A 21,519-nucleotide genomic window follows, 5' to 3' on the forward strand; every position below is an offset into this window, starting at 1 on the left:
GCACATCAGTTCTGCAGTATCGACAGTGTTTATGATGCCTGCGCACTGGGCACATCACACACTCCACACATCTCAGCAGAATATGTGGCACTTATACATAAAGTCAGTAGATGCCTCCGCGAGGCGCTCTCCACTAAGGCTTGCCATATTCATATCAATGGTGCCAGCAGAGTATGTCCTCTTCACTTCTACTGACTGCATGCAACTGTACCAGTCTTTTTAAAATGTCGCACACCTTGCTCTGCCTCGGATCTCCAAAGACTCACAGTGACAATACAACTATGATCATTGTACAATGTTACTGATATTCCATGACAATACAAAACTATTTCTGAAACAGCGTGGAACAGACAACCAGTGACACTAAAGATATGTATTAGTTTACTTTGTCGCACATGTTGTGGACATGCATTGTGTTTTAATCATTTATTACATGTTTGGAGTGTTCAAGGACTGTCCAGCTACCTCAAACAACCTATGGACACAATAGGCATTTCTCATGATGAGGGCAGGATAATGATTTTAGGATGCACAGGATAGAATTAATCATCAACCACTTCAGACAACATCAAATTAGTCAAAATGGCAGCATTAGAAAGTAACTAATTTTTTTCCTTGTGTACTTAATTTCTGTATACAACAGCAACCACAGGAGAGCCATCACTCATAACAGTTATTAAGTTTTCATTGCCAGGAAATATCAACATTACTGTTGGTCATTACTAGACTCCTGGATGCACAACAAGCCAAGTAACCAACTACAACCGAAACACAAAATTCTGGGGGCCAGGTGCCACCTCCTTCCTTTATTCCTACCGTGCAAAACATGAGGACTGGACAGGGTATGAACTGCAGATGTAGCAACACTTCTCAGCCTCCAAAATCTCAGATGACTCACAGCATTCTTCCTTTTTTGTGGACAGGGATTGAAATAATGTGCCTGTGTTGAAAACTGTTCCCCCTAGTAGAACCCAAACCCTACCTAGGAGAAAGTTGTTAGTAAGCTAGATGAATCTTTGGATTCCCAGGTCCGTATGGCTGCTGCTCATTTCAAGATATTTTGTATGTGCCATCACAGTAATCAATCTTACAGGGGATGGGTTGCTGAACTCAATGGGATGACTAGGAATTGCAAATTTAACTGTGCTTGTTGAGCTTTATTTTAAGACAAAATGCTTTACAATGCAATTATTCAGAACATTACTGACAACAGAATATGGGCTGAGATTTTCAAGCATTGCAGTCCTCGTCTCACTGATGTACAAAGGATTCGATGCAGTGGACATCCGTCACTGAGTAACATATTCGTGAAGTAGGAACTTTAATTGTAATTCATTACAACTGATGTGGATCTTACTTTACAATTCCTCACTGATGCACTTAAAGTGACAATCTCAGGAAGTGCAAGACTTCCTGGAGCTACACTTTATGTGCCTGTTGCAATGAAGACCAAAGACAGTTCTAAGAGGGCCCAGCCTCGAGTGGCACATGTTGACAAAAGCCGCAAGCAATGGCATATGCAGGGCATAGGGTGCCTGGCAAGTTTTCCAGCAATTTCGTTCACTCTGAAGACTTTTGTTCAGTGCTACATAATGAATGACTGCAAACACTGCGTTTCTGCTGCATAGAATGCTGATACTGCCTTAAGTCAGGACATACACCACAAGTGTACCGCTAAAGACTCACAAAATAACTTCTGTTCCACACAAATGTAGATTTGAGAAAATGGAAATAAATGATGATGTCAGAATCTGAATCCTCACCCACTCCTCCTGGTGATACACACAGGAACTGTATATGAGCAACCAAACACCAGAACAATATCTCAAAAATTTGGAATCACTTTCTGAAGTTTTCACTGCCACAGGAATATTCATTTTTTCAATATGTGCAGCGAGCTACCTTAATTTAAGTATTAATTGTATTTTTCTTACTTGTCACTTCTTCTTCTGCGTGTTTTTGCTTTTAGGAAGCTTTAATTATCGAGTGCTAGTAATAGTGTTCCATAGATTTCATGTTTCTTTTGAATACAGTCAGAGAGAGTCCCTTTAGTTAACCATAGTGCCAGTAGTGCTAGTGTTTGTTTTCAATACAGTCCAGAGACAGGTAGTGCTATTTTCATTGTTTTCTACAAGAAGTGGCTAGCAACCGCAGTTTAGTCAACAATCAGCCGCCTTTAGTGAATTAGCAGTCTAGTTAAAAGTTGATTAACTCTCTACAGTAAATTGATTTCTTAGGATGGATAGGATGTGTGACTGCTGTGTACGGACACAGGAGGAGCTGGCCACTGTTCGCGAACAGCTGAACGTGTTGATGGCCATGGTCAGCCGTCTTCAGGCTGCTGCCATGGAGTGTAGCGGCAGTGAGGAGTCTGGTGCGTCGCATGGTAAACCCCAGGTGTTACATGCTTCACCCACTGTCCCTGCTGTCGAGACATCTTCGTGGGTACCGGGCGTGGTTGGGCCACCCTCTCCCCAAGGGGAGCGGCGGGTTCAGTAGCGTTCGTGGCGCACGAGGCGGAGGGTCAATGTGGAGGCTGGCCGTGTGGCGTCGCCCACTCTGCCTGTAAGTGGACATGTGGCCGCTCCTTCAGCAAGGTCCAAGCAGGCACACGGGGGGAGGGGTTTATTAGTTATTGGGAGCTCCAACGTTAGGTGGGTGATGGAGCCCCTTAGGGAAATAGCGGAAAGGTCGGGGAAGAAGGCCGGTGTTCACTCTGTCTGCTTGCTGGGGGGTCTCATCCGAGATGTGGAGGAGGCCCTGCCGGCGACGATAGAGAGCACTGGGTGCACCCAACTGCAAATTGTTGCTCATGTCGGCACCAATGACTCCTGCCGTCTGGGTTCAAGCGTCATCCTCAGTTCGTACAGGCGGTTGGTGGAATTGGTGAAGGTGGAAAGCCTCGCTCGCGGGGTGAAATCAGAGCTAACTATTTGTAGTATCGTTCCCAGAACCGATCGCGGTCCTCTGGTTTGGAGCCAAGTGGAAGGCTTAAACCAGAGGCTCAGACGATTCTGCATAGATCTGGGGTGCAAATTTCTCGACCTCCGCTATCGGGTGGAGAAATGTAGAGTCCCCCTGAATAGGTCAGGCGTGCACTACATGCCGGAAGCGGCTACAAGGGTAGCAGAGTACGTGTGGAGTGCACATGTGGGTTTTTTAGGTTAGAGAATTCCCTCCCTAGGCCAGACAAGACGCCTCCTGAAACGCGGCACAGTAGGAGTAGGCAAAATGCAACAGGGAATAACAATATTAATGTGCTAATAGTAAATTGTAGAAGCATCTATAGAAAGGTCCCAGAACTGCTCTCATTAATAAACGATCACAACGCCCATGTAGTACTAGGGACAGAAAGTTGGCTGAAACCAGATGTAAAGAGTAATGAAATCCCAAACTCAAATTGGAATGGATACCGCAGAGACAGGCTGAACAGTGAAGGGGGAGGCATGTTTATAGCGATAAGAAGTGCAATAGTATCGAAGGAAATTGACGGAGATCCGAAATGTGAAATAATTTGGGTGAAGGTCACGGTTAAAGCAGACTCAGACATGGTAATTGGATGTCTCTATAGGCCCCCTGGCTTAGCAGCTGTTGTGGCTCAGCACCTGAAGGATAATTTGGAAAATATTTCGAGTAGATTTCCCCACCATGTTATAGTTCTGGGTGAAGATTTTAATTTGCCGGATATAGACTGGGAAACTCAAACGTTCATAACGGGTGACAGGGACAAAGAATCCAGTGAAATTTTTTAAAGTGCTTTATCTGAAAAGAACCGACTCGTGGCGATAACATATTAGACCTTCTGGTGACAAACAGACCCGAACTATTTGAAAAAGTTAACGCAGAACAGGGAATCAGCGATCATAAAGCAGTTACTGCATCGATGATTTCAGCCGTAAATAGAAATATTAAAAAAGGTAGGAAGATTTTTCTGTTTAACAAAAGTGACAAAAAGCAGATTACAGAGTACCTGGCGGCTCAACACGAAAGTTTTGTCTCAAGTACAGATAGCGTTGAGGATCAGTGGACAAAGTTCAAAACCATTGTGCAATATGCGTTAGATGAGTATGTGCCAAGCAAGATCGTAAGAGATGGAAAAGAGCCACCGTGGTACAACAACAGAGTTAGAAAATTGCTGCAGAAGCAAAGGGAACTTCACAGCAAACATAAAATAGCCAAAACCTCCCAGACAAACAAAAATTATGCGAAGCGAAATGTAGTGTGAGGAGGGCTATGCGAGAGGCGTTCAATGAATTCGAAATTAAAGTTCTATGTACTGACTTGGCAGAAAATCCTAAGAAATTTTGGTCTTATGTCAAAGCGGTAGGTGGATCAAAACAAAATGTCCAGACACTCTGTGACCAAAATGGTACTGAAACAGAGGATGACAGACGAAAGGCCGAAATACTAAATGTCTTTTTCCAAAGCTGTTTCACAGAGGAAGACTGCACTGTAGTTCCTTCTCTAGATTGTCACACAGATGACAAAATGGTAGATATCGAAATAGACGACAGAGGGATAGAGAAACAATTACAATCGCTCAAAAGAGGAAAGGCCGCTGGACCTGATGGGATAGCAGTTCGATTTTACACAGAATACGCGAAGGAACTTGCCCCCCTTCTTGCAGCGGTATACCGTAGGTCTCTAGAAGAGCGTAGCGTTCCAAAGGATTGGAAATCCTAAGGAAATGCAATCCGAAAACAAAGGAAGTAGGTTACAGTACGCTTGTTCGCCCACTGCTTGAATACTGCTCAGCAGTGTGGGATCTGTACCAGATAGGGTTGATAGAAGAGATAGAGAAGATCCAACGGAGAGCGGCGCGCTTTGTTACAGGATCATCTAGTAATTGCAAAAGCGTTACGGATACGATAGATAAACTCCAGTGGAAGACTCTGCAGAAGAGACGCTCAGTAGCTCAGTACGGGCTTTTCTTAAAGTTTCGAGAACATACCTTCACTGAGGAGTCAAGCAGTATATTGCTCCCTCCTATGTATATCTCGTGAAGAGACCATGAGGATAAAATCAGAGAGATTAGAGCCCACACAGAAGCATACCGACAATCCTTCTTTCCACGAACAATACGAGACTGGAATAGAAGGGAGAACCGATAGAGGTACTCAGGGTACCCTCCGCCACACACTTGCGGAGTATGGATGTAGATGTAGAATATTTGGAACATCTCACTGACACTCAGAGCACTTGGTTCTTGACTAAGATTACCGGGGCCTAAATATAAATATCTATGGGAACTACAAGCAGTTCCACAAAAACTTAACTATTACATTCAATTTATTTTGAACACAGTACAAGTTGCTGCTCCTTTCCATTGCTTCTGGCATGAAAATGTTCCTTTCCAATGAACTGGATAAGATGAATGATCATTTCATAAGTTGGAAACTGCATTGTTTAGTTGCCCACCTCTTATTCATTTCGATCAGCAGAAACTGGTAATGCTTGCCATTGATGCATCATCACGTAGAAAAAGGGCAATTTTATTTCGCAAGGTTTGGAAACAATGAATGCCACACAAGAATTATGTGTATAACATTGAACAAGGCCCAACTCAACTAAAGTCAGCTGTCAAAGGGAGCCTTATCCACCATATATGGCAATACAAAATTTAATCAATATTTGTGTGGCAGAAAATCTTTTCCCCAACTTATCATGTCACTGACTGTCCTTTTCCATTCAATGAAAGTAATGCCTGATTGTACAACAAAGAAGCTGCAATGTCGGTCTTTATTCTTTTCACTTACCAATAGAAATTCTTAATTTCCGTATGGCACAGCATACAAATCATACACACTCTCTTGCTTACCTATGGGAAATGATGTGAAATGTGACATTTCAGAAGCTTCTTTTCTTTAAACTGATTGAGCTGCTTCACAAGCACTGCAAACTTTTCCACTGACCATCAAGGGATTGCAGGAGCTACTGCAAAGGATCAGTCACTACAAATATTCAAGTACTAAATTCAGACAGGATAGCCTCTTAGTCAGTTTCAGATGCATTAGTGGCCAAATACCATGCAAAACCCAACAGCCTTTCTCTTCACAATGATATGATTTCTTGCATATGCCTTATGATCAAATGCAAGTCACTGCAGCAAAAGTTTTGAGATTTTTACATACAGGACTTTTGGGAAGCATTAAAACTAAGCAGTTAGCATGCCAACATTGTACGTGGTTTGGTCTTGATAAGCAGACTGAAAAGATGACTGCCTACTGTCACGCATGTGCGGACATCCAGGTAGCCTAATGCCACGAATTTTTCAATCAGCCTGGACCTTATGGCCCTTAGCAGTGTGTCCGTATTGATTTTGCTGATCCTTTCTAAAGGGGACAATGGCAAATTATTGTCAACACATACAGAAGATATCCGTTTGTCATTTCCATGAATTCAACAACTATCGTTAGCTCTATCAAAACATTTTTGCCTAGGAGTCTTGCTTCAAAGTATTGTTTCACACAATGATTCAAAGTTTTCCTCACTGGAATTTCAATAATATGGGGTTCAATACATCCAAACGGTTCCATTCTCTCTCTCAATCAGTTTACTTGTACATATTCATGCAGTAATCATTGGGGGAGACTTTAATCATTCAACAATCTATTAGGAAAATAACAGTTTTGTAAATGGTGGGCATGATAAAACATCCCATGAAACATAAGTGGATGCCTTCCAAATGATGTTTCACAAAACCAAAAGAAATTCTGGTCATATGTAAAGGCTGTGAGTGGCACCAAAATTTGTGTCCAGTCCCTAGCAAATGAGACAGGAACTGTCTCATTTGAACTGAATCTGAGGTAGCAAAGCAAAAGCTGAAATGCTTAACTCCATTTTCAAATGTCCCTTACAAACAAAAACTCAGGAGAATTGCCCCAATTTAATCCTTGTATCACTGAAGAGATGGATGATTAGTGTCAGCGGTGTTGAGAAACAATTAAAATCGTTAAAATTGAACAAATCTCCAGGGCCTAATGGAATCCCTGTCAGATTCTATACTGAATTTGCAGCTGAGTTAGACCTTCTTCTAACTTTAATTTACCATAGATCCCTTGAATAAAAAATCGTGGCCAGTGCTTGGAATAAGCTCAGTTCACACCCATATACAAGAAGGGTAGTAGAAGTGATCCACAAAACTACCGTCCAATATTCTTGACCTCAATTTATTGCAGAATTTTAGAACATATTCTGAGCTCAAACATAATGAGGTATCTCAAAGGGAATGACCTCCTTCATGGCAACCAGCACGGATACTGAAAACATCGATCATGTGAAACCCAACTTGCACTTCTCTCACTAAGCATACTGAAAGCTTTCGATCGTGGCTGTAAGGTAGATGCAATATTTCTTGATTTGAAAAAACCATTTGACCCAGTACCACATCTACACTTACTGTCAAAGGTACGATTTTATGGTGTATCAAGTGAAATTTGTGATGGATTAAGGACTTTCTGATAGAAAGGACACAGCATGTTATCTTGGATGGAGAGTAGTCATCATATGTAGAAGTAAAGTCAGGTGTGCCCCAGGGAAATTTGTTATATGTTAATGAGCTTGCAGACAATATTAATAGTAACCTCAGATTTTTTGCAGTTGATGCAGTTATCTATAATGAAATACTGTCTGAAAGAAGCTGCGTAAATGTTCAGTCAGATCTTGATAAGATTTCAAAGTGCAACAATTGGCAACTTGTTTTAACTGTTCAAAAATGAAATTGTGCACTTCACAAAACAAAACAACATAATGTTCTATGACTTTAATATCAATGAGTCACTGCTGGAATCGGTCAACTTATACAAATTATACAAATACTTGGCTGCAACACTTTGAGGGTTACGGAATGGAATTATCACGTGGGCTCAGTTGTGGGTAAAGCAGGTGGTACACTTTGGTTTATTGGTAGAATACTGGGAAAGCGCAATCAGTCTACAAAGGAGACCGCTTACAAATCACTTGTGTGACTGGTTCTAGAATATTGCTCAAGTGTATGGGACCCATACCAGATTGGACTAACAGGAGATACTGAATGAATACAGCCATTGTGTAACTTGGGCAAACAGTTGTGCAATGGAGTGTGACGGTGTGGAAAACGTCCATGATACAGCCGACTAGCAGCTCTTGCATTACGAGAAACAAGAACCTTCACCATGAGGAGGCAGGACTGTGGTGCTCCACGGTGATGCCACACTCCCGAATTTGAAGAAGGTGTACTGCGTTGCTTTGAAGATAGCCCATAAACAGGTTCGCAAACAATTGTGCGTGCAATGGCTGTTAGTCACAGTACCGTCTCGAACGTCCTGCATGAGCAACAATTACATCCGTACCATTTACAAACGGTACACAATATGGGTGCAGCAGACTTTCCACATCGCGAAGAAAGCTCAGAAGGCTTTCAACACTGTTCCTCACAAACGTCTTCTAAACAAGTTGTGTGCCTATGGAATATCATCTCAGTTGTGCAACTGGATTCGTGATTTCCTGTCAGAAAGGTCACAGTTCGTAGCAATAGATGAAAGAGAAATGCGTCACCTTCTGCACATGGTTCCTGCACCGCTGCATTGACGCGCCCCTGTTTCCACGTCGAGTTCTCTTCACAGATGAATGTAGGTTCAAAAGGGATTGTGTTCCGACTGCTCGAAATAGCCATGTCTGGGTGGATGAAAACGCTCACACCACGCATGTTCAGGGATTTCAAGACAGGTTTGGAATTAACGTGTGGGCAGGTATTCTGCAGGGTCATGTGATTGGACCATACCTCCTCCAATGCAAATGCGTAAGTAATAACGGAATGAGTCAGTATTCTTTTCAAATGGATTGCGACAATTGTACTGGGTCATGCCTAAGTACATTCCTCACGTGGGTGTGGATGAGATAATCATCTGCATTGAAACTGTAGTAGAACAGAAACGATACGTTTCTGGACATGGGTTCCTATTCAAAATGTTATGTATTCACCACCCTCTACATGTCCTAGAAGTTTGTAACGGGAATTTCCGACAGCCAAACATGTTTCATTTACCATCCCCTATCTATAGCACCATTCTTTGTTTTTAAACCTATTATATAGAAGTCTGTCTTTCTTTAGAAATTTGTTTGCAGTGAATGTATAGCATGGAGGGTCCACCCCATCACTAACTATTCTACTAGGTTCATATCTATCCAGTGCATGGTCAACTATTCTTATAAACTGAGCCAAGTTGTTCTAAGTGCTCCTCTTGGGAGCTAAATGTTTCAAGTTCCTTATCGAGATAGGAGACTACTGCCTCTTTATGTAGATTGCTGAAAATATAAAACCATCTACTTGTTTTAGTTGCCCTCTGTACTTTGGTAGTCATCAATGATACAACTGCCTTATGGTCACTGACATCAGTTGCAATGAGGTCATATCTATTTATTACTATTAGATCTAATATCTTTCCATCAAGAGTTGAATTTCAAACAATCTTTTCTACATAGTTCTCAGAGATCACAGTTAGTAATTTCGCTGGTTGTATTGCCACTACAACCACTTAAAAAACTGTAATTTTCCCAACTTATGTTGAATCATTAAATTCTCCTCCAGTAATGACAGGATTATTCGGAAACTTGTTTAGGAGTACACTTAGATTTACCCTAAATTTTTGGTTACATCTGGAGGTGAGTGGTGGTTAACAGATTGTAAGTTTATGCTCACCCCTGGTACTGAATCTTACCCAGACAATCTCACATGCAGTTTCAATTTCTATCTCGGAGGATTTGAGCTTCTTACCAACTGTGGCAAATACACCACCTTCATTTAACATTAGCCTATCCTTTAGATATATGCTTTATTTGTTCCTCAACTTGCTGCTTTTAATTTAGAATTTTAAACAGTTTCCTGTATATAATATAATGTGAGCTCCACAGCATTTTAGGAGCACTTCAAACTCATACACTCCTATTTAAAGGAAAAGATTTCTAGACACAAATTCTTTAGGAGGAGGAGTTACCAGCAGAAGTCAATACACGGGAGCTGACACATCTCTACTGTATACTGAAATAGTCAAAAAGAGCACTGAAATGTCATGACTTTTAAAGAAGAGAAATGCCTTTCATAAGTGGATGTGAAAAAGTGTATTCACTGAGAACAAGCATAATAGTGAAGTATGTATGCAAGATACAAATTAAAGATCATCAGCCTTTCTTTAAAATTCCATATATGAGACCATTGACATTATGAAAAGTTGGTAGAAGAAGAAGAAGTTGTTTCCAACAATGCCCAGAACTTAGTGATAACAAACAACTTAATTTCTTTACCTCGACAGGTGTCAGCAGAAATATACCAGGGATCACGTTATGAATTTCTGAAATTAAATTAATTTGAGTAAACAAAATAAATCATGGTCATCAAGCAGAGAACGTACGAGTGAATTTCAGAGTATTAAAGACAGCTACACAAATAGCTTGATGTCTCACCTTTATTCTGGATACAGGACGAGGTACAAAGTGTTTCAAAAGACAGAGTGGCCAAGAAATGAAATATGTTTGGCTATAGATTCCACAAGCAAAGTTCAGTATGTGTCAACACAATTATTTAACAACAAAGTACTATGTAATGGTGGTAGTATTGGCTATTTAAAATGGCATTCTCATCTTGAGGAAACAACTGCTATACAGGCCATAAGCCATTAACATCTCTTATGAGCAACGAAACTGTTAAGACAGCAAATTTACTCGCTGGCCTTGTATTTGCAAGAATTTCACATTTAAGTAGCATAAATAGTCAGTTTTAACTAATTAACAGTTGCCCTATCTCACAAGGACAAAAAGTCTACCCTTATGAAGTGAAATACATAAAAAAAGTGATAACATGTCTCCAATTATTGTCCAAACTGTTGAATAGATTACACAACATAGAATTGACAATTCACAATTATGGGGAATTTTTTAATTTCTGAAAGTTGCATTTATCAAACGGAAAATGAAAAGCACATTTAAATGTTAGGTACCTGTCGATATGGAGAAAGTAAAAGAATTTAGGGAAGGTGATAGAAAATTATAAAGAGCCACTATCAAGCTGTGAATGGGAAATGTGTTCCCCTATGAAAGAGGGAATGCTGTTTAACATAAGTTCACCCTGGAGTGGGCGCGCCGATTTTCATAACACAAGCGAGTCTGTGGAGTGCTTTGTACATGTCTAAAAAATTCCAGTTTTTATATTACCATGATTAGAATGTGTGAGATAAACTGTTGTGACTTGCCGATCTTTCAAAGTGCCACCGCGCAGTTGCACACGGCCTCTACATGCGGCGCTGTCTGCCAGCCATGCATCAGCAGCGTCACCTAAGTGGCCAGCCAGCCAGCGGCCGCTAGACTCGGACTCAGTTATGATTTGACTGTTAAAGTGTACACACGTCTTACTCTGTTTACACTATCTGTGACTTTCATGTACTGTGTCTTCCTTGAAATATATTTGTTCAACTTGAAGTTATAACAATTAGCGAGGAGGTAGTGATTTTTCTTTTCCATCGTTGACCCACATGTTTCTATGGCTACTTTAGAGCAACTATTGCAGGGTCTCACAGAACAGCAAACGCTTCTCACAAATGCGATTCGTGATTTTGTCGCAGCATCAGATGCGGGGCATCTCTTGCTGTTGTCTCTACCTTCTTTTCCTCCTTACGAAGAGATGGCGGAAGACTGGTCTGATTACGAAAAACGTCTTCGACAGCACTTCTTGGCATTTCATGTCGCGGACAAACAAACATGTAAGTCTCTGTTTCTCTCATGGATTTCACCTCAAATGTATCAGTTGTTGTCGCAATTGGCTCCTTTGAAAGATCCTGCGTCTTTGTCCTTTGCTGAAATGTGCTCACTTCTGTCTATTTTCAAAAGCAAACACATGTGGTAGCCTCTCGTGCTGCCTTTTATCATTGTCAAAAACAACCGAATCAATCCTATCGCGCATGGGCTGCTGAACTTCACGGCCTCAGTAGAAAGTGTCAATTTGTTACTAAAGTTCCCAAAGAATCCCACGCCGATTCCATGGTATGGGATGCTATTATCCGATTGGCACCCGACAAAGAAGTTAGGCAATGTGCCCTTCAGTTGGCAAATCCGACTCTAGATGAAGTCCTATCCATCGCTCAGTCCTTTGAAATTTCTTGTGCCGCTGGAGCGCAAATAGAGGCATGGGGCGACGTCAGGGAAATACAACCTCTGTGCGATGTTGATGAAGCGTGTGGTGTGTCCCCGCCGGCCGACGTGGCCACAGTATGCTCCCAAGCGCAGCCTCGGCCTAAGCGTCAACAAACCTCTAAGAAACTGCAACAAAACCCACGGCAATTTCCTTCATGTCCGCGGTGTTTTACGAAACATTCACAAGAAGATTGTCCACAACGTTGGGCTGTGTGTCACAAATGCAAAAAAAAGGGTCATGTGTCATCCGTTTGCAAATCCGACCATATAGATGATGTTCATGAACATGACACTGATTCTGATTCTGTGTTGTCTGTCAATTGTACTTCTTCCCTTCCAGGGAAGTTATTTCGCATTTGGTCGAGATGTTCGCATGCAGGTGGATACTGGTTCTGCTGCCACTACCATCAATTCCCACACGTATCTTCAGTCGGGTTCTCCAATCCTGTCACCTGTCACTAGGCAATTATGGACTTACAATAAACAGTAGATTTCTCTCTTGGGACAATTTGATGCTGAGGTATCTTACAAATCTGTCATTCGCACTGTTCCAATATTTGTGGTGCAGAGAATCTTTTTGGTTTCGATGCCTTTCACGTTTTTGGCTTCTCCATAGATGACTCTGTCAATATCATCTCTGATGCTATTCCTTATGCTCAATTGGATCCCTTGCCAACGACATTTTTGTCCCTTTTTTCTCCTGGGTTAGGCTGCGCAAACGACTTTGAAGCTCAAATCACGCTCAAAACCACTGCTCGGCCTAAGTTTTTTCGGGGTCGGCCCATTCCTGTGGCCTTTCGTGATCAGGTCAAACGGGAGCTGGATCGTCTCACTGCTTCAGGGGTCTTGCTTCCTGTCACTTCCAGTGAGTGGTCCTCTCCTGTAGTTGTCATTGCTAAACCAAATGGTGATATTCGTCTCTGTGGCAATTTCAAAGCCACTGTAAATGCTCAATGCTTTATCGACACTTACCCTATGCCTTGACCTGAAGAGTTGTTCACTAAACTTGCTGGAGGCCAGTATTTTTCTAAACTTGACCTGTCAGAAGCTTATCATGAACTTCCTCTCGACGCTGCTTCCCAGCAGTTTCTGGTCCTTACCACGCCTTTCAGCCTCTATCAATACCAACGATTGCCATTCAGGGTTGCCAGTGCCCCTGCTCTCTTTCAGCGATTCTTGGAACAATTATTGCTCACTGTCCCTGGGTGTATAAATTACCAGGACAACATTGTTGTCACTGGCTCCACCACTGACGAACATCTTCAAAATCTCCACAGACTTTTTCATGTCTTAGAGACTGCCGGTCTTAAGTGTAATCTTCAGAAATCAAACTTTTTTCAGGCATCTATCACGTACTTGGGGTTTCAACTTTCTCGGGATGGTATTCGTCTGCTTCAGCAAACTGTCGCTGCGATTGATTCCCTTCCTCGCCCTACATCTGTTAAGGAACTGCAGGCCTTCTTGGGGAAAATAGCATACTATCACAAGTTTTTACGGTCTGCTGCTTCGGTGGCTCAGCCGTTGCATCGCCTGTTGCATAAAAACATGCCTTTTTACTGGTCCACATCATGCGATGCGGCTTTCCAGAAACTGAAGACTATGCTGAAACAGGCCCCGTGTCTGGCTACTTATCGATCTGGCCAACATCTTGTTCTTGCCACGGACGCCTCTCAATACGGGGTCGGTGCAGTCCTTGCGCACCATTTTTCTGTTGGTTCTGAACAACCCATTACTTATGCCTCCAAAACGCTCATGAATGCCCAACAAAAGTATTCTCAATTGAAAAAGAAGCTTTGGCCATTATTTATGCTCTTCATAAGTTTGGCGTTTTTCTCTATGGATCCAAATTTCATCTTGTTACGGATCACAAACCACTTGTTTCCTCGTTTCATCCATCAACGTCACTTCCCGACAAGGCTGCACACCGCCTCCAGCGTTGGGCTCTTTACTTGTCTCGTTTCAATTACGAGATTCATTTCCGGCCGACGGCTCAATATGTGAATGCTGATGCACTGTCTTGCCTTCCCATGGGTCCTGATCTCGCATTCAATAGGGACAAACTTTTGTGTTTCCACCTGGATGTTGCCGAGCAGCGGGTTGTGGACGGGTTCCCCATCACCGGGAACTGGCTGGCGGCTGCTACGGGTTCTAACCCTACCCTCTCGCGGGTTTTATGCTGTATTCAGAAGGGTCGGCCAGATAATCCGTCCACTAAGACTTCTGATCTGTTGCGGAACTACTACGCTCTGCGTTACTGCCTCACGGCTAGGGATGGTGTTATCCTCCTTTCCACCGAAAATGCTTCGCCGCGTGTTGTGGTACCTGTGTCTTTGCGTGCTTTGGTCTTGCGCCTCCTTCACCAAGGGCACTGGGGTGTCTCTCGCACAAAATCTCTGGCGCGCCGTCATGTGTACTGGCCTGGTATCAACTCTGAAATCGCACACATGGTCGCTGCCTGTGGCCCTTGTGCGTCACAGGCCGCCACCCCGAAGTCGTCTTTGTCACCGTGGCCTTCGCCTGAGAAGCCCTGGGAGCGTATTCATGCTGACTTCGCGGGACCTGCATCTTCTACATGCGGCGCTGCCTGCCAGCCATGCAGCAGCAGCGCCACCTAAGCGGCCAGCCAGCCAGCGGCCGCTAGACTCGGACTCAGTTATGATTTGACTGTTAAAGTGTACACACGTCTTACTCTGTTTACTTGATCTGTAACTTTCATGTATTGCGTCTTCCTTGAAATATATTTGTTCAACTTGAAGTTATAACATAAACCACAGTTTAATCGTAGTTTAATTAAACAAAGATTAAATAAATGTATATTATATGAGCTAAATCACTGTTTAATTAAACAATAATAAAATAAATTTTCATTGTATAACTTTGTTGGCATGTCCAAGTGTTACCCCACACTAGTGACCTACATGGAGCATCAACAAGCGCAGTGCAGCTGCATCAGATCCCCGCCAACTGCTTATTCGATTATTAATTATCTCATAGACAACTAATTCACTTTGGTGTAGTGCTGCTAGCTCAGAATCTGCAGCATTTTCTTATAAGGATCTTAAATTTTTTCTCACCTGGCTCGCTGTTTGTATTTTATTACAGCTGCTAGCTTTAATGCATGACAACATAAACTTATCAATGCACTTGCTGAAGCAATAATGAAGGAATAAGTATGGACTCACAATTGTAAAACAACAATGGAATGGTACAAGACAGTGTTATTTCTGGTTGGCGCACTTTATATGTAGGAGCGTCTGCTCAGAGTTAAGACTACAATGTGGTGTTTTCAAACTGAGAATTTTATGGAGAAATTATTCAGATTAGGTGTACAACTGAACTAATCATTAGCCTAAGCAATCAATATTGTTTGTACAAGTCAAAACAAAAAAAAAAAAGGAAAAAAATTGAAAAAGCTAACAGTACAGAGCAGGTTGGTTGGTTGGTTGGTTTGGGGAAGGAGACCAGACAGCGAGGTCATCAGTCTCATCGGATTAGGGAAGGACGGGGAATGAAGTCGGCCGTGCCCTTTGAAAGGAACCATCCCGGCATTTGCCTGGAGCGATTTAGGGAAATCACGGAAAACCTAAATCAGGATGGCCGGACGCGGGATTGAACCGTCGTCCTACCGAATGCGAGTCCAGTGTCTAACCACAGCGCCACCTCGCTCGGTCCTACAGAGCAGGCAACAGACTACATCAAAATAAAGGTAAGAATGAATATACACAAATTCATTCCACACTTCAACAAGAATATGCTCCACTATCTAAAGATGCAATAGACTTAAAACCAGAAAAAATAAAATGATCTGTTTTCATCTCAAATAGTGTAGAAAAAGGTTGCTTTTTTAAGTGAACAGAATATGATCGCAACATGTCACACAACACCACAACCAATAACTCCATCATTTGCCAAAATGTTCCCAATGGCAGGACTGTCCAAGCTTTACCAGCTGGGAATTGGAGGCAAGAGGAAGAGAGGAATACTGGACCATTTGTTATGATGGCATCTGACCACATCAGCACAAAAAAGAAGAGAATCAAACATAGTAAATTAAAAATACAGAAAACAGCAAATGACAACAAGGATATGTCTCCAACAAATACATCCAAACTTCTACACACAAGCAACTTTTCCAACCAGAGGAGGTCAGCCTCGCATTCAGACTGCATAGCAACTGGACAAGACATCTGTCAAGACCAACAGCACAACATGAACTGCCAATCTTCTATATCTGATTTTGGACATCTCTTTAGTTTATACTCAAAGAAATATGGTTTGTTCTCTGTGTTACCACTTCATTAAGAATGGTTTAAATCACACACACATGGAAAACCATTTAACAATGAATGTTAATAAAAGCTCTGCTCCATGGGTGGAGAATGATAGGGAAGTGGAAGGAAAAGTGAAGTAGAATGGAAAGTTACTTCATCTCATGGTATGGTTCAAAAGTGGTTTACTAAATTTATTTCTCTGGATATAAGTGTGAGTATCTGGGACTCTGCCAGCGCAAATTTCACAGCTATCATCTTAATTTTTATATAGCTAGCACCCGTCACTGTTGTAGTGGCTATACAGTAATGGTGACTGACAGAAGCAACTTTGAAGTGCTTGTTATCATAGCAGTCATCCCTTCCCGATGTGTCATCCCTTCCTGATGTTGAGGGATGGTGGCACACACGTTAAAATATTGCACCAGCATCTTCCACGGCACTACTACCCCTGAAGTACAAGCGTGCTTGGCAAAAACCACAACTGAAGAAATGATGATCCACAATATTGTACTGGAAAAACAAAGGGAGGGATGATTAAGTGTTTTAACATCCTGTTGCTGATCAGATCATCAGGGACAGAACACAAGCTCTAATCAGGGGAGGATGGTGAAGTAAAATGGCTGTGTACATTAATAAAACACCATGACGTTTGATTTAAGCAATTTTGAGAAACAATGGAAAACCTTAATGTGAGTGGATGGGCAAGGATTTTTAAAATCACTGCCCAGTGCTAGTCCAGTATGCACACTGTGATGGATAAGTGCCAAGAAAAAAAAATTCAGCATAATTTATCCCGTAAACATCTCCTGTTCAAATCTGTAAGGAAGTTTCACTGAAGTTTATTCAGTATTTCCATTAGGAGGGAGGGAAGGAGGGCAGGGGGAGTGGTAGGGGGAGTAGGAGAGGAGAGGAGGGAGAGGGGAGAGAGAGGGAGAGGAGAGGGGTGGCGAGGGGAGAGAGGGGGGGGGACAGAGAGAGAGAGAGAGAGAGAGAGAGAGAGAGAGAGAGAGAGAGAGAGAGAGGGGGGGGGGGGAGGGGAGGGGGGAGGGGGAAGTTGTGTTGTCGTACCAGTCACTTTTATCATAAACTCTCTCTTCTGTCCATGTACATCATCATTTACTGCCGTAAGTAGTGCTCCAACATATTTCATTTAGCTTCTTTCATATCATTATCTTTCTGTCTTATGTTTATGCATGGCTCACAATGAGGTGATACCAAATGCGATGCGACTTGCCGAAGAACAGGAAATAAGACAGCAAGAACCATGTTTCTGCTTCTGGTTAATTTGCAATCATGAGTTCTTCCTAAAATGATGTTATTGTGGGATATCATCATTTAAAGCTTAGAAAACTTAAGAAAGTGATGGAACTAGTAGAATGCGCCCATACAATGCAATAAATATGAAACTTAATTCGGCTATGGTTTCTCGTGAGGTCTGTCAACACGAAAAATTATGCGAATTCTTCATAATGAGTCCAGACCATTTCCACTTTTTGAAGCAACCTCCCTATATAGTTTCAGCTACTCTGACAAAATAAGATACAACTTTTTGCTTTACTCTTTCTCCTGTTGGGAAGTTACTCATTACAAGACGATAAGTTGCGCGTGTGAATTTCATTAAAAGTACCATTATGAAAAGTTTATTCTTTGTATTACCACCTAGAATGGTGCTTTATTCCATGTGGTACATTTATAAATTATGATTGCAAATTAATAAAGGTGGGATAGTATTTCCACAACTGTTCAATTTTGCAAAGTAATATATGATTATCTTGGGGAGAATTCAGAAGAAGTGTTACTGGATCTTAAGTGAGATCAGTCACTAATGATGGTGTAGCAGTGAGTGGTGAACTCAGTGTAGTCATAGACAATGTGTTTGAAGAAATGGAAGATGCCCACGATGATAAGAAAAATTCCAATGTGTCCTCCTCGGCTTCATCCAGCTGCAAATTCAGTAACATGAATACAGCTTTCAGATCTGTTTTACACCTGTCACAAAATTCCCTGAAATCAGAGAGCATAGACTGAAAAAACATTAAGTCAGCACATTAGCTGATGCCTCCCTGTGTCTACGATTTCCAGCTTAGGCTTGTATCGGCAGCACTCGGAAAAGCTACGGACTCTGCATAGCAAGCATGCTACAGCAGGTAGCAGTAGTGTCACACATTTGACAACCTCACCAAGGACAATCGTCAACATATCTCGTGTTTCTTTCTCAAGAATGGAAAGATGTACTGCTCTCCTCCCACCACTAAAACAATTTCAATAATTTACACAGCAATCTATGACCTAAAACCCACCAATGCATACTGGCCAGCAATTATATTCTTCACTGCAAATTTTTCAAAATATGCCTGGTGATTTACTTATTTGTGACATATCACAATAACTATGGGCAATAATGAAACAAAAACCAGTTCATTATCAAGCTGTAATACCACATTGTCAGAGGCATAAAAATCAACTTTTTTGTTTACTGGAGAGTTTCCTCAAAGTCAAACAAGGAAGCCTGCATATCAGAAAACACACTTGCATCACAAAACAGAGGTTTTTAATTATTTACTTGAAAAGTAAAAGTTTTACTGAAATACTAACAATAAAGATGGATGTGAAACAACTGTTTTGAGACACATCTGATGACTTGAAATTTCCCTCCCTTTGTATTAAGAAAAGTTCTTGCAGCAACAAGCACTCAAGTGTTGTGCCAGGCAATGCAACAGAGGTGTGTCTGTGTCGCAAGATTGTCGGCCCACTGTGAACTAGTTATGTTGGCACTATTATGTTTCTACACGTTCCATCGATGCAGGCTGCTTCTGCGTCTCATCACAAGTCATGTCGCATATTGTGTCATCTCAGTGTGAACCATGCCTTATGTCTGACATTATCCCAAGATCAACGTCAGTTAACACCAATTAGCAGTTCAGCAGGTAGGTTAACAGTTTACTGTGAAGCGTCTGCTGCTAAGTTTCTTTTACTATCGACAATAATTAAGTTCTGTATACATGTTTTCATATATGAGATCTTGATCGTGACAACTTGTGACACATGGGATGGCCCCTAATGCCACCGCTTTGCACATTGCCCATGATTAAAGTATGCACAAAATAACTCTTTACTCACCATTAATAGAAAAGCTAAGTTCCCATCTGTTGACATTTTTTGGCGACTCAATAATAAATTTATTACCCTCTTCTTTCAACGTATCAAGAATGATGCAATATCTGGTATGGTTCAGTGTTGTCAGTGTCAGGGACTGTACAGCTTTGAAGTTAGCATAAATGTGGATGATGGTTAAGAGAGCAAATATCACCCACACAAACCTGTAATAATATGTTACACAACAGTTTATTCAACTCTCTCCCTATATTAAGATAAAGCACTAATTAAATTCAATGTTATAGCCAATGACGAAAGTAGATACATAATTCCCACCCCAAAAAAGTAAAGTAAGTTACACATCATCCCAAGCTACGACCATTGTACAACAACTGTGGCACATAGTCAGAAGAGAGCAAAAGTTCAGAGTTTCCTGCAGAGACTGTTCTGCTGCAGTGTGAATGACAGTGTGCATCACAAGGAGTGAGGAAAAGGACGCTGCAACTGGAAACATACTCTAAAGTTGAACTACGCTAGACAGTAACATTCTTGTAGGCAAAACTTATTAATTACACGCGGATTCACTGTGAAAATGTGATAGTGAAACAATGAAAGGCCATAGTGACAACGGCTGCACAGACATGGGTGAGGCTTACCTGGACAAAAGGACATTGACACTGACCACAGCCAACAATGTGGAGTAAGTCTTTTCATTCAGCTGAAAGAACATCTGGGAGGAAAGAGATTTTGCAACAATGAGGATGTTCACACAACAGTTCTCGAATGGCTCCCTGACCAAGAAACAGTTTCCTATCATCGAGGAAACTGAGTAACTGAATCAGTGGTAGTGTTTCCCAACTGTGACTTCATTGAAAAATAGTGTCAAGTATGTCATGTAACTGTGTCACGTAGATATGTAGTGCAGCATTCAGTAAAAGTTACTTGGCATGCCATAATATTGAGTAATTACTTTTTGAAGGTCCCTTGTATTATTTATTTTCCTACATTAGAGTGCCTCCTACAACAATGTCTGTTCAACATGCCATTTCAGGTCTTATGAATAACAACACATGGTTCCTCCCTAACCTGTACATTTACTTCGCCTGATTTTGGGGTTCAAATGATTTCACTGTATGCTAGGAAATCTTTATTTCACTTTGAATGATTAAATTTTTACATACAATTTTGTAACACTGGCACCTTAAGCATTTTAAGAACGTCAAACCTATAAAAACAGTATGAAACAGGATTAGGTTGCTACTCATCACATATTGGTGCTGAGCGATAGAGAGGAACATTGAAAGAATACTGTTAGATATTATAAGCTAAAAACACACACACACACACACACACACACACCTAATGTCATCACCTTAGCACCTGGAGAAGACAAGGACTCTGTCTGATAGGTGGTAGTATCTAACAGTCTCCTTTCAATGTGTCTGTCTTCCACTAAACACCTTCTCTGTCTGGTGAATAGTAATATAATTTCTTTCATATCGTTCTTATTCCATCATCACAGAGTCTCCACTGTTTAAATGTATCTAATATGCAGCTTTTGACTGCAGGAAAAATAGTAGTACCGGTGACTTGTTCATTTCACTGAAACCCAGAAGACAATGACTACAACACTTAACATTATGTTTTAGGTTATTAAAATTACATTCAAAGCTTGTGTTATATTCTGTTAAAGACTATGTTCACATATTAAGGAAACCTTCAATCAGTCACTAAAAACTATGAAACATTGTGTTATTTCTGTTACATTTTGAACACATCTTTAAGTTACACTTCTGTCAGGTGCCTAATATATATATATATATATATATATATATATATATATATATATAGAGAGAGAGAGAGAGAGAGAGAGAGAGAGAGAGAGAGAGACATTCTACGTGGGAAAAAATATACCTAAAAACAAAGATGATGTGACTTACCAAACGAAAGCGCAGGCACGTCGATAGACACACAAAATTCTAGCTTTCGC

The 21,519-nt window shown here is 41.4% G+C and overlaps 1 protein-coding gene across 1 annotated transcript in view; it reads right to left on the reverse strand.

Moving 5' to 3' along the window:
• LOC124792281 (RUS family member 1) overlaps window positions 1–21,519 on the reverse strand; it is a 138,278-nt gene that overhangs the window by 38,425 nt on the left and 78,334 nt on the right. Inside the window, exon 6 of the mRNA XM_047257927.1 lies at window positions 19,554–19,753. Within this exon, the coding sequence (XP_047113883.1) occupies window positions 19,554–19,753 (200 nt within the window). The remainder of the gene's footprint in view (window positions 1–19,553; window positions 19,754–21,519) is intronic.

This window comes from Schistocerca piceifrons, chromosome 1 (genome assembly GCF_021461385.2).
Source record: "Schistocerca piceifrons isolate TAMUIC-IGC-003096 chromosome 1, iqSchPice1.1, whole genome shotgun sequence".
NCBI classification, from domain to species: Eukaryota; Metazoa; Arthropoda; class Insecta; order Orthoptera; family Acrididae; genus Schistocerca; species Schistocerca piceifrons.